At 42.0% G+C, this 14315-nt stretch overlaps 1 protein-coding gene across 4 annotated transcripts in view; it reads right to left on the reverse strand.

Moving 5' to 3' along the window:
* The window catches only part of LOC122560046 (breast carcinoma-amplified sequence 1-like), a 125705-nt gene that overhangs the window by 75678 nt on the left and 35712 nt on the right, over positions 1–14315 (reverse strand). For 3 of the 4 annotated variants that reach the window (XM_043710236.1, XM_043710235.1, XM_043710237.1), the window contains exons 4-5: positions 13671–13730; positions 2913–3433 (exon numbers count right to left, since the gene is read on the reverse strand). In XM_043710236.1, coding sequence (XP_043566171.1) covers positions 2913–3433; positions 13671–13730 — 581 coding nt within the window. The remainder of the gene's footprint in view (positions 1–2912; positions 3434–13670; positions 13731–14315) is intronic. The other variant, XM_043710239.1, reaches the window with a different exon arrangement.

Consider the following 14315-nt stretch of genomic DNA (forward strand, 5'->3'; position numbering starts at 1 on the left):
CCGACTGCCCCGGCTGAACCATTGTCTCAGCCTGCTCCTGCCCCACCGAACTCATCTCTGCATACCTCAACACTGTCCTGTCCCCCTTAATCCAAGAACCCCCACCGACGTTTGGGGATACCACCCACGCCCTCTACCTCTTCCATGATTTTTGCTTCCCTAGCCCCCAACGCCTTATCTTCACGATGGACATCCAGTCCCTATACACTTCCATTCCCCATCACGAAGGCCTCCAAGCCCTCCGTGTCTTCCTCTCCCACCCTCCTTTGACTGACTGAACTGGTCCTCACTCTTAACAACTGCTCCTTCCAATCCTCCCACTTCCTCCAAACCAAAGGAGTAGCCATGGGCACCCACATGGGCCCCAGCTATACCCGCCTCTTCATCGGATATGTGGAACAGTCCATCTTCCGCAGCTACACTGGCACCACCCCCCACCTTTTCCTCCACTACATCGATGATTGTGTTGGCGCTACCTCGTGCTCTCACGAGGAGGTTGAACAGTTCATCCATTTTACTAACACCTTCCACCCCGACCTCAAATTTACCTGGACCATCTCAGACTCCTCCCTCCTCTTCCTAGACCTCTCCATTTCTATCTCGGGCGACCGATTCAACACAGACATTTACTACAAACCGACCGACTCCTACAGCTAACTGGATTACACCTCCTCCCACCCTGCCCCCTGTAAAAACGCCATCCCATATTCCTGATTCCTCTGCCTCCACCACATCTGCTCCCAGGAGGACCATTTCCACCACCGAACAACTCAAATGGCCTCCTTCTTCAAAGACCGCAATTTCCCCTCCGACGTGGTCGACGATGCTCTCCACCGCATCTCCTCCACTTCCGGCACTTCCGCCCTTGAACCCCGCCCCTCCAATCGCCACCAGGACAGAACCCCACTGGTCCTCACCTTCCACCCCACCAACCTCCAGATACATCGTATCATCCTCTGTCATTTCCACCACCTCCAGACAGACCCCACCACCAGGGATATATTTCCCTCTCCACCCCTATCAGCATTCAGGAGAGACCACTTCCTCCGCAACTCCCTTGTCAGGTCCGCACCCCCTACCAACGTCCACTCCCGGCACCTTCCCCTGCAACCGCAAGAAGTGCAAAACTTGTGCCCACACCTCCCCCCTCACCTCCCTCCAAGGCCCCAATGGATCCTTCTATATCCGTCCCAAATTCACACACATCATTTACTGTATCCGCTGCACCCGATGTGGTCTCCTCTACATTGGGGAGACAGGCCGCCTACTTGCGGAACGTTTCAGGGAATACCTCTGGGACACCCGCACCAACCGACCCAACTACCCTGTGGCTGAACACTTTAACTCCCCTTCCCACTCCGCCAATGACATGCAGGTCCTTGGCCTCCTCCAAAATTCCCTCCCTTCACCTTTTATCTCAGCCCGCTTGGTACACCAGCCTCATTCCTGAAGAAGGGCTTATGCCCGAAACGTCGATTCTCCTGCTCCTCGGATGCTGCCTGGTTTGCTGTGTTTTTCCAGCACCACATTTTTCAACTCTGGTATTCCAGCATGTGCAGTCCTCACTTTCTCCAAGATTTCTTGACATCCAATTTGTTTGGCAAGTTTGGTAAGATGGGAGGCTCAATGTTAATGAAGTGCGTTACACATCACAAAGTGTCTAACCCTCACCAACTGGTAACTTGTGTTGCCTAGTGACAATCTCGCCATGCTGCTTGGGACAAGCATGAAAGATGCAGCAAAGGGATCTTATGAGGTTCAGTGGGAGTGTCCCTACCTCTGAGACAGAAGGTCTAGGTTCGATCCCCATCTGCACCAGAGGTATGTCCTAGCATTTCTGAGCAGGTTTATTAAAAATATTAAAAGATGTAACAAGATGATCAAGGTGTCAAGATGAGTCTCACTGGACTTCTTGGTCAATTCTGCCATATGTCTTGCTATTGACCACCTATCTCAGACCCCTATAGATTCCACCCTTGTTTTCTAAATTCCGACTTGTTAACTGAATTTAAATTCCAACAGCTGCAGTGGTATGTTTGAATTCAACTCCACAGAATATTCTCCTGGGACCCTGAACTACTTGTCCAGTGATCCAAGGGTATGATTAGGGTAACTCTATCTTTACCATGAGAAAATCATTTGACAAATATAAAGGAGACTGGGACTTTACTGAATCTCATAGCTGACAAAAATAATGCTCTGTAAATGCTGCCATGTTGTGCCAGTTATTCAGTTACTAACTCCTCTGGTCTGTCCACAATATGACATCAGGAAGCTTGTGCACAATTTGGGCAGAATTGCAACTACTGCCATATTGGAAAAGGAAATACAATTGTCGCACATCACTGACACATAAAAGCTCCTCTCATAATTAAATGAAGAACCCAATACCTAACTGATCCCTCTTGTGGGGAGATTTTTTGTCCTGCTATAGTTTGGTTAGCAAATATGCTTCTTTGGTGGACTCCACACAAAAAGAAAATGGACTGCTGCTTGTACACCACTAAATCACTGCTTTCCTCCAATGTCCTTTTGCCCTCTGGATCCTGGTCTCTACATCCTCCTACTTCCTAGCGCTGATCCTTCCCTCCCCTTCCTCAGCCTCTTCTCCCATAATCTCCACTCAGCTCTCTGTCATGCTATCAATCCTTTAATCTTTGTTTCCCCACACTAGGTAATTGCTTGTATCACATTGACTCGATATTGACACCTGATATTGGGGGTCCCCTGGTTTATTCACTGAGGACCAGAAATTTTAATGAGTGTCTGCCCGACCACAGACCCTTTCATTTCCATATGCTTTAATTCCATAACTTTTAAAAATAAAGTCTGCAAACAAAACAGTATTTCAAAAATTTTAGACTCAGCAATTCCAGTGTTGATTTAACTGAATGAAAGTAGGTAGTACTCACCAAGTAATGTTCCACGTTATCCAGTCTATGGATAAGTTCAGTAGCTTCACAATCGGCAGCAACTGGGTCCTGACTTCCAGCAGTCTTCAGATTGCCCTGATTCTCATTTTGCTGTTTGCCCTTATCACCTTGTTTGAACAGTTTTTCAAAAAAGCTTACTTCTTTTTGCTTGGTTTCATTCACAGCGTGTTCTGGTGCATCTGATGATTCAGTCGCAGGCTGCTGCTGTTGCCTTTGTGTGGAGGATTCTTGAAGATTCACTTTATCAACTGATGCTGTGTTCACTGAGACACTCTCTTGATTGGTTTGGAGTATTGCCGTTCCTGATAATGGCCCTGGAGAAGGGTCATTAGTACGCCCTGGTACAGAGCGAGAAAAAGCCATGGAAAATCTGGATTTAGAAACTGTCTTGGCAGACTTTTCAATTTCTTTTTCCTCTGCATTTGTATTGGCATGTTTCTCCATTGTTGCTTCTGATGTGTATGTCCCAGTGTCCTGCTTAACATCTGCTCCTGAGTCGACTGCAAATAAAAATATGAACAAAGATCCTGTTAATAATCTGTCAAATGTCGTAGATATATCCGGGCTTGACATATCACAAGTCTTTTTCATTTGAATATGTCCACATTTACCTGGCAAAAAAAAAAGCCTCAGATTTAACCTACTGCAGTCTGAATCTGCTGTCTCACTTGTATGTCCCCACATTTTCTGTTTTCCCGTTCAGATTTCCTGCATATAAAGTAAGCTGCTTTTTCTGAAATTTAACTGTGGTTACTCAAAAGAACGACAACAATACAAGGTTATGAAACAATATGTAAAATTTCAGTTTGAACACTGGAAGCATGCTGAATATAAGCATATTACTTTAAAAGCATGACAAAATGTTAATGCTTATTGTTGTAAGGTAAAGCACAGAAAAAGTTGGAAAGTAGGTATAAGGGGTAGGTTCAATGTGAGTCTGTGGCTGTATATTTAACAGCACATTGGAGTATGAAAATTGTTCCCTTACACCAAAGAATGGCTAACACCGTTCTAGTCTGTTTACAAAGGAAACAGGGCGAACCTAATTAACTACAGACCACATTAGCTTGATGTCAGTATTGGATTTGGCAGAATATATCATGACCAGAATTTTCCAATAGACACCAGGACACAGCTTGGCTGGTGGTGAGATCCTTCTGCCACACTGCACACTCCCTTCGATGCAGCTGTCACACACCTCCTTCTGGAATATGCCTTTGCAAAGGAAGTCTGGAGAGTGATGTAGTGTTTTTTCCGAGGTTCATCCGGAGCAGCTCCATGACAAAGGATTCTGTGGTCTATTGTTTGTTCCCTGGGACAAACACTGAGACATTCATCAACTGCGCCTAGACAACTATCAACTTGGTGAAAGACACTCTTTGGTCTGCCTGAAACTTGTTGGTCTTCCAGAACAAGCAGTTGACCTCGACTATGTGTCACAGACTGGCCCATTCCTAGGTCCAGGACTACATGTTGAGGGATGCAGTAAAGCTTGGAGCAGCTGCAGCCAAGGCACAATGGGGAAAGACCACTGTCTAACCCAAAGTTAAATGGGAGTTGTTTGGTTATTGGACCCTCCTGGTGCCTCAAATATATATAAATATAGTATTGTACAGGTAGGAAAAGCCTCTGGTTAGTGACCAGGAGAAGGGAAGGAAGTTACAGGGCACTATCTGCCCTGACATCTCTTGTCTATTTTTATTTAGCTATTTACTTAGTTAAGGCCTATTTTTCCCACTCAGTGCTCTAAGTTTCATATCTTTATGAATAAAGTTATTTTTAATTTATAAAAGTCAGTATTGGATGAGATGTTTGAGCTAATAATTATGGATGTCCATATAACTACTGAGACAAAGAAACCCAAGACTGCAATTTAATTCCCCTTCCTCCACACAGACATGAGTTTGGAGACAGGAGGTTGTGGGGCTATAGGTATTCAGCAGGGGGAGTGCTTGCCTATCAAAAAGGATACCTAGATTTGGCTGTAGGTTTTGACATGAGAGAGAGAGGGATGAGAGAGAGGTGTTACAGGACAGCTGGTATTGGTCAATGAATATCACTGTTTTACTATGCATTAAATTCAAGCAGTAGTTTTGATTGAAAGCTGGAAGAATTTACTGTTTCAATAAATCAATAACTTACAATCAAAAAAAAAATTAATTCATGAAATTAAGAGTACTGAGTGGGGGGAAAAAGCCGTAACTAAGTAAATAGCTAACAATAACAGACAGCAATGTCAGGGCAGGTAGTGCCTTGTAACTTCCTTCCTTTCTCCCGGTGATTAGTTGAACAGCAAACCTGCTTGTGACCCAGTGAAAATCCCTCTTCCCAGCAGGCTGGCAACAGGAGGTCAGATCAGTGAGGATTTGTCTCACCTCTCAATTCCAAGTCCAATGGGAAACGATGACACCTTGAATCAAATGGAATGCATTCCCCGTGTGTGTGTGTGTGTCCACACAAGGCAAGTATATGAATGAGAAAGGAATAGAAGAAACCTGTTGAGTGAGTTGGAGTGGGAGAAGGCTCCTATGCAATATAAATGCCAGCAGAGACCAGTTGGTCACTGCATTCACAACATAACCAGAACAGCTTTCAGGTATGGGGAATGAATTCCACAGAACTTCTCCCAACTTGCTGCCATCATTTCAGCAGTAAACCTGAAGAGCTGGCATAAGTATCCACATGCACTCACTTATATATTCCTTCCAATAGATCTGAGAAATTCCACGCCATTCTGTATGATGGTCTGAAGATCTCGAGGGTTGGGATTTTCTCGTTTTTGGTTTATACATGTTGGGGATGTCCATGAACTCATCACTAATGCCCACGCCCAAGAAAGCTGGTTCAGTTGCAAGACAATCTGCTCATGAAGAATTAATTGGCAGAGTTTAAGTAAATTTATTGGCAAATAACATGCTTCAACACCAGCATATTGGAGCACCAGAAGCTGCTGGCCAATCAGAGGAAAGGTGATGATCAGTGAGGTGGTATGTTGAGGCCCTTAAATGGTCATTAATTGATGCTACTGAACCTTCTCACCCAGAACTCAATTAGTGAGGTGCCAAAAAGAGGAGAAAGTATCTTTCCAGAGCAACTTTGCTTAATTATTTACCTTCCATGTCACCTAGAAGGAGGGTAAAATCCAACTTTTAGCAATTGACTTCGTTTGTAAATAGTCCAGAATGTTTTTGCAGGATAATTGAAAGGTATTTCAAAAGAGCCTGTTACATACTGTGTCATTAAACCAATATAATTGTTTGCAAACATGCTTTGAGCATTATGTTCTTTGGGGCTATATACCACATGAAGTGTCAATATAATAAACTCCATAAACACTGAGCACAAGACTTTCTCCATGTTGAGGATGTGGTCTAAAGGGTGTTAAAACATTATTAAAACTGAACCATCAGCTTGAAATGTGTCTCACCATTTGTATTCTTTGCAATGTCAGATTGCCCATCAGAAGCCTTCACCTATTCTTAACCAATCTCCCTTACTCATACTGCTACAGTAAAGCTCATTTCTTAGCTACAACTCAACACTCAGTGTAAGACATGAGATTTGGTATTATTTTCAGTCATGTTCTGAATGAGTCAGTCTTAAACAATTTGAAAACTGTATCTTGACCAAGTTTATATTGCTCTTGTTTTAGTCAAAGAGCCATCATAATTGCAAGTGCACAAATAAATAAAACACTGTTATTTCATGAAATGCTAGTCACACATTAGTGCCCTGTAATGTGATAATTAACTGAAAGGAAGTACAAATGACAACCAACTGCAGCTGACACCATGTGGCTTAGAGGACGTGCCTCAGGAAAGGCATGAAAGTGGACCCATACAAGTGACATATCACACAATGCACAATGCAAGCTCTATGACACAAGCTTGCAGAACTTGTGACTGTCAGCATGTTGTGATTACAATAAACTTGTTGTATAATAGATGCAGAACTCATTATGTGAAATGACATAAATTAACAAAGAAATGTACCTCTTGGACTGTAATTCCTGAACAGTTACAAAGGAGAAAAAAACTAGTTTGAAGTAATTTCAAATTGGAGGATGGCAGCATTTGTTTAAAACCTAAACAGTAGATCTTAATTACATTTTAATTAGATTTTTTTTTTAAAGTAATGTATATTCAGAGAAAAAAAATTATTGAAAACACAACAAAGTAATGTGATGAACAACACATAAGGCTGGATTAGAATTTTTTATTCTGTCTTTGAAAGACATTTTCCAGATTCCTCTGAACACAGGATAGTCCTGGGGGGGCTGGAGGTTTGCAAATGTGACACCATCATTTAAGAAAGAGACAGGAGGTAGGTATAAATGGAAATTTCTCAGATTGGAGAAAAGTTGAAATTGGCAATCCTCAGGGATCAGTGTTGGGACATCTGCTTCTTCTAATTTATAATCTCTAAATTAGCAAATGATACCAAGATAGGAGGAATAGTGAATTGTGGGAATGATGCTGAGTGACTTCAGAGAGACATTGACAAGTTGGCTGAATGGGCAGATGAATTGGCAAATGAATTTCAATGCAGAAAAAGGGAAGGTAATGTATTTTGGTTGAAGAAACATGGAGAGACAAAACAAGCTCAATGCTACAACGTTGAGGGGATTGCAGGAGCAGAGGGACCTCGGGTTCATGTGTATGATTCTCTGAATGTGGCCTGACAAGTTGAGTTCAGAAGGTTTAAACGATCCCTTGTTTAATAAATAGAAGCATAGTGTATAAAAACAAGGAAGTGATGAAAACAAGGACCAAATCATGGTCAGATCACTTTTGGAGTATGGTGTTCAGTTCTGGGTAACTTACTTAAGAAAGGATGTTAAAGCCCTGGAGAGAGTTCAAAGGAAGTTTAGATTAGATTCCCCATAATATGGAAACAGGCCATTTGGCCCAACAAGTCCACATCGACCCACTGAAGAGTAACCCACCCAGACCCATTCCCCTACCCTATATTTACCGCTAATGAATGCACTTAACACTATGGGCAATTTAGCATGGCCAATTCACCTGATCTGCACATCTTTGGATTGTGGGAGGAAACCCACGTAGACAAGAGGAGAATGTGCAAACTTCACACAGCCCAAGGCAGGAATCAAACCTAAGTCCCTGGTGCTGTGAGGCAGCCGTGCTAACCACTGAGCACCGTGCCGCACCTAAAACTGAAAGCACCTAGCATGGGACTCGAACCCATGGCCTTGAGATGAGGAGCATCATGCCCTGCTGACTGAGCTAGCCAGGCCAGACTAACTGCTGTTTACTGGAATGATATCAGGAATGGGGGATTTTAGATACAAAGGAAGTTTAGAGAAATTGGGCTTATTCTCCATGGAACACTGAAGATTAAGAGGTGAATTTATTGAGGTGTTCAAACTTATGAAGAATTTTGACAGAATAAAGCAGGATATTCTGTTTCCACTAGCTGGTATGTCAGTAATTGGAGTCACAATTTTAAGATTATCAACAAGAGAGCTGGAAGTAAGGTGAGGAGAAACGTTTTTACTCAGAGAGTTGTTGGGATTTGGAATGTGCTGCCTGGGAGAGTGGTGGAGGCAAATTCCATAGGAGGTTTCAAAACAAAGCTGGATATATATTTGAAATCGATGAATTTTTAGGGTACTGGAGAATGGGATTACTTGGTTAGCTCTTTCAGCAGTCAGTATAAACACCATGAGTTGAATGGCCTCTGTAATGTAAAATTCAATAATTATAGTGAGTTTCCAACATATTGTAAGGGCAAGATGTATTCATTTCCAATGTTTCAGTCCACATTTGGATCTTAAATCCTGTGCTGTGGGTTGTCTGTGAATGAATAAAGGTTTCAGCAAACTGGATGTAAGACCACCATAAAGTATTAAAGTTGCTGAGTGGGTCATAATATTCCAGTTCAAAATTTCACAATATTCCGTTACAATGTAGGTGACATTAAGAGGGACCTTTTTCAAGGGTTAAGTGCCATATAACATTGGTTCGTGAAGCAACATCTGTAACAAGCTACATTCAAAATTAATTACCTCCAGAAAATATTTAAACTTGTGTACAGTTCCAGCCTTTAGCTGACAGTACTTGGGTGGAGCAGCTCACTGCTAAAGTTTCATTAAGGAAACAAGCAGCATTTTGAATACAGAATAAAATTGTAAATAAACACATGATTTCTTTAAAATGCAGCAAATTTTAACAACTTTTCTTGACCTTATGAGCTTTGTTCACCAATTCACTGACTAAATCCTCTTAATGATTTCAAGAAAAATGGCATACTCCTTCAACCATGGCTGGGACCCAGTCTGCCCAGCTCCTGAGCAAATGGGCAGGCAGGGCCAGGTAAAACTGGGCAACATCACTATAACCCCCTACCTGCAACCACCTATCACCACCCTATCTACCCTTTCCCCAGCCTTACCACTCCCCCTCTATTTACAGCTGGGCTCCCTCCCCCTCCCCAGTCCTGACGAAGGGTTTCAGCCTGAAATGTTGACTTTCCTGCTCCTCAGATGCTGTGCTTTTCCAGCTTCATATCTATTGACTTTAGCATCCAGTGCTGTACTTGCTACCTCCACTGGTATATTACCAGGAACGGGGTAGATGGTGGCAGGTTCATCTGCCATTAAAACCATCAAGGTACTTAAATTGTCAATTAATTTTTATTTACGTACCTCCTCCCTCTGGGGAATCCCAATAACACATGACTAAGGCATCAAGCAAACTTTGGTCATTTATTCAGGTAGTCCTTGACCAAAGGGAGATTCTCCGCACACCCTTGCACCTATGATTGCTAGTGCCATTTGTACTCTTGGCTGAGTCTCCTGATTGCTGCCCATCAAAACTTCAACTGTGACTGTGACTGACCCCGGCAAAGCTGAACAACTTATCTTGCAGCTCAGCCACTTGTCATGAGGGACAGACTGTGGTCTCAGAAGTGCCTGTACATTCTGGTTTGGCAGTGAATTAGCCAATGTGATACTGACCAGATTTTTATTTTGTGAAAAAAATCCTGCAGTTGGTTAACTGATAAACATTGTTGGAACACCATCGCCCTCTGCAAATGCCACCATGTGATCCTTTGAGGGAAGAACATGATTTCAGAATGATATCTTATTGAAAATTCAGCACCTCTGACATTGCAGCATCAGTCCAGATTTCATCGTCAAGATCAGTACTTTCAGAAAGTATTGGGGGTGACATGTGACACGGACAGGTCAATAATTTGGTGCTGCTGGTCTATGTTTGAATTTCCTAGCACTATTCCCAGGACTGCCACTCCGACCCAAGCAAATTGAGGAAGGCCAAACCAAGCACGGAACGGCTACATGTAATTTCCCAAGAGGTCTATGGACTCCTGCTGGTGTTCCATGGACAGTTGATTGCTGCAGGTTTAATTTCTAGCAGAAAGCCAATGTGCAGCATTCCATGATCAACCTGAAGCTTCCTCCACTAGTCTGACCATGACTGCAGGTCACTGACCATGCTCTGGTGTGGCATGGACAGGCAGCTGTGGCTTTTTATATTTTCAGCTATTTTAAATGTGCTTGAGTAGCTAGCCTCCTCTGGGCCACAGATTCTGCCATAACAATGAAGACAGCACATGGGCACGCAAGGTTTCTAGCTTTATTTGCCACCACACGTGACCTCTAATGCGGGAGCCTGATTCTCTAATTCAGCACTGATTGCTGATGGTGGTGGCAGTGAGATGAGGAGGGGAGCCTCTTTGAATGCAGGATGATCGAACCTAAGTTCCTGACAAGGCAACAAGGCATGTTTTGCTGCTGAATGCACAATTCACTGCTGGCCTGCTCCCTTTGAGTGACAGTTTGTGATGTCAGTGTGTGGTTTGATGGTAAAGGGAAACCCACGTCCAGATAGATGAGTGCTGAAAGAGAAGGTGGAAGGGCAAAAGTACAGCATCTAACTATCAGACCCAGAAGCATATGGCCAATCTGAGTAAACTGCAGAATTTCAAGACCAACTGATGCTGTCAAGATGCTGCCATCTCCATGTCTGAATCTTGTTAAGCTTTGCCAGCCTTAAATTGCTACTATTACTTAGCAGCTTCATTACACATGGTTAACAGTGCAGCATTAATTGGTGTATTTTTTTATAGAAGGCCCAAGATGGACCATTTCAGTAACCAGTGGTTTGACAATAATTTCATTTAGCGACCACTTGAATGTTTGACAGAAGGCACTGCATGCTAGGGTACTCTTCATACTGTACTCAAGACATATCAGCGCACACAGCCCATCTCCACATCCATCTGCTTCCAGGGTTAGCGAACTTGACTCACTCCTGCACTTCCCAGCCTGAAGTGAACAGCATGTCATTCAGGAACCTTTCTGTTGAGGGAAATGCAGCAAGAGGAGAAATTTAACTCAAGCTGCCTGCCACATTCGGGAAAATCTGGGCTGAAATCTCTTTTTACTGAAATACATAGCATCTATTTATTAATAAAGTATTTGATCTTTTTCCTTACAATTCAGTAAATGTAATTAGTTTTTAAAAAGTATATTTGTATAAGCCAGCTTTTTCTCAAAAATTCCTGAAATGATACATATGGTATTTGTTCATCCTATCAAGTTGTTTGACTGCAATGTTCAATTGGCAAGCATTTGTTGTGTTAACAGTGTCCTACATTAAACTTAACAATCATGATGAAGCAGAACCCCACACCCTTTCTGTAAACAAGGCTCATGAGATGCTTATTCAATTGTGTGTTAACTTATTTCATGAAATTTGTGCCATGTTCCAATTTAGACTTTTATGATAAATGCAATAAGTGCTATAAGTTGTTCAGGAGTGTCCAGTTTCTCATTCTTTTCAGTTACGCACTTTAATGTTTAATGAAATAAAAGAAGGCCACCAAATAATTTTACAAAATGCAAACAGTAAAAGCTGACATGTTTCTCTTCATTTCTAAAGAGACGTACCAAATATTTTCTAATGATTCATAGCTAATATTTGAACTTAAGGTGGTTCTGTTGTGTTATATTTGGAAAATAAACAGTTTATATGGAAACATTTGTCTTTATGCCAAATGGTTGATTTCACACCATGGTGATGGATTTCAAATTCTAGCATTGCTAGAACTGAGAGTGTTTAATAAAACCATACAGTAAGATTTTTAATGGCAATTGGGAACCACAAGGGGATGTCTTGTGTCCATTTTTGACAGATTTTCCTGGCTGGAGAAAGGGGACAGGGCACGTTTCACACGGGAGGGATCCCAAACTCAGCAGGCTGTATGAACCAAGAGCTGGCTTCAAACAGACCCCACTTTAGCTGTTGCTAGGTCCTTAATCCAAAGTGTGAGAGTCAAATATTCATGGAGTAGATGTTAATACTCTTGAAGGTGCCTTGACGTGCCTGAAGGTTCTCAAATCCCCTACTCTTTAAAGTTGAAAAGAAAAGCTATTACAAAGATTAAAACATAACCTCTGCTGGAGTACTCTGAGATTAGAAAGAAAATTAGCATCTATTTGAACAAGTTAAACCAATCTCTTTGTTGACATTTTCCCAAGAGTTGAGTACAATGTTTTTGTCTATGGTTAGCCAATTTTCAAAAGTTACAATCGCAGCAGGGCTACAGAGGGCACAGTTTGACTGACAGTTTAAGAGGCTATTAAAGGATTAGCTGTTTTGATGTGGGATCTGAATTTAAGTTCATTTTTAACTACTTGAGTTGATATAGAAGCTTTGAATGGGTTCAATGGGGAGCAGATCTCTTTACAAACAACAGTGAATGTTTGAAAGCTGTATTGGATTGTTAGAGGTACTTTGTTTTTGTTTTTCAGCCCCACATAGTTTCTGAGTTCCTTCCATACTGATACTGGGAGAGTGGCCATGGAGTTGGCATGGGTTGGAAGATGATTGTTAGGTTAGTAGGGTGAGATATGATGACCTAAGTTTCTGAACTGACTGGACCCAAGTCCCACAGAACTGAAACAAGCCTTCTAAGCTGTCTATCTTATTACTTGCGTGTCCCTATGGCCATCTACCCTCTGCTTCTGGAGTTAGCAGGATAGATTTCGACTTGTTCATATATCCCAAAATGAGAAAGGTACATTACCGAATATTTTCAGTGCCTCAGGTAGTTTAGCAACTGAAGTAAACACCTTGAGAGTGAACAATCAGACTCCATATATTCTTTATAATTGGATATTTTTGTTTAATTTCAGTGATGCAGCAGAGTACAAAGATGGAGAAGACTATGATTTTATTATTGTGTGATGTCATATATCCCTCATTGAGAATCAGATTAACATCGCACAGGACGTTTTGATTTACAAATTATGTACTTGCTCTAAATTTCACAAAATGCTATTACTATTTCTCTTTTTGCCAGCTGATATCATATCACTGAAACCAAACTTCACTTTGCTATTTTTTTTCCATCCACCAAACCATGACAGAATAATATTGGGTCCTGTAGTTGATGAAGTATAGTTAGTGTACTACTGGATTAGAGGCAAGTCAGTTTGATTACAGGAACAAGAAAAAAAGCAGAATTAAGCGTAAACTCAGAATAGCGGTTTTAAACGAATGAAACTCAAATGGATACAAAAGACATCAAGGCATTCCGCACATTTTATTTAAAATAATGAAACTGTTGTAAACCAGGGAAAATAATAGTTTAAAACACAATGAAGACTAATGAAATTAAGACAATAAAAGGGGCTAGTGTAGTTAGGGAAGTGAAAATACAAGAGGTTTAGTCTATCATTCGACATACCTTTTGCTTTTCCAGACTTCAAATGCAATTTCTTCACCAGGTAATCAATTCTGCGGATATCTTCAGATGGAACAAGTGAAGGATGCAAAGAGACAGGATAATGAAAAAGAAAATACTGAAGAATAAAAAGAAATTGAAATAAGAGACGTAGATGCAGTCTGTGTTACGTATGCAGTGCTCTCAACTCTTCCCCATTCTTGGTTAGGGATAAGGAAGAACATAGAATATAGAATATAGAACATTACAGCGCAGTACAGGTCATTCGGTCCTCGATGTTGCGCTGACCTGTGGAACAAATGAGAAGCCCATCTAACCTACACTATTCCATTTTCATCCATATGCTTATCCAATGTCCTTAACGTTGGCAAGTCTACTATATTGCTGAAAATGTGTTGCTGGAAAAGCGCAGCAGGTCAGGCAGCATCCAAGGAACAGGAGAATCGACGTTTCGGGCATAAGCCCTTCTTCAGGAATGAGGAAAGTGTGTCCAGCAGGCTAAGATAAAAGGTAGGGAGGAGGGACTTGGGGGAGGGGCATTGGAAATGCGATAGGTGGAAAGAGGTCAAGGTGAGGGTGATAGGCCGGAGTGGGGTGGGGGCAGAGAGGTCAGGAAGAAGATTGCAGGTTAGGAAGGCGGTGCTGAGT

Source organism: Chiloscyllium plagiosum, chromosome 20 (genome assembly GCF_004010195.1).
Source record: "Chiloscyllium plagiosum isolate BGI_BamShark_2017 chromosome 20, ASM401019v2, whole genome shotgun sequence".
NCBI classification, from domain to species: Eukaryota; Metazoa; Chordata; class Chondrichthyes; order Orectolobiformes; family Hemiscylliidae; genus Chiloscyllium; species Chiloscyllium plagiosum.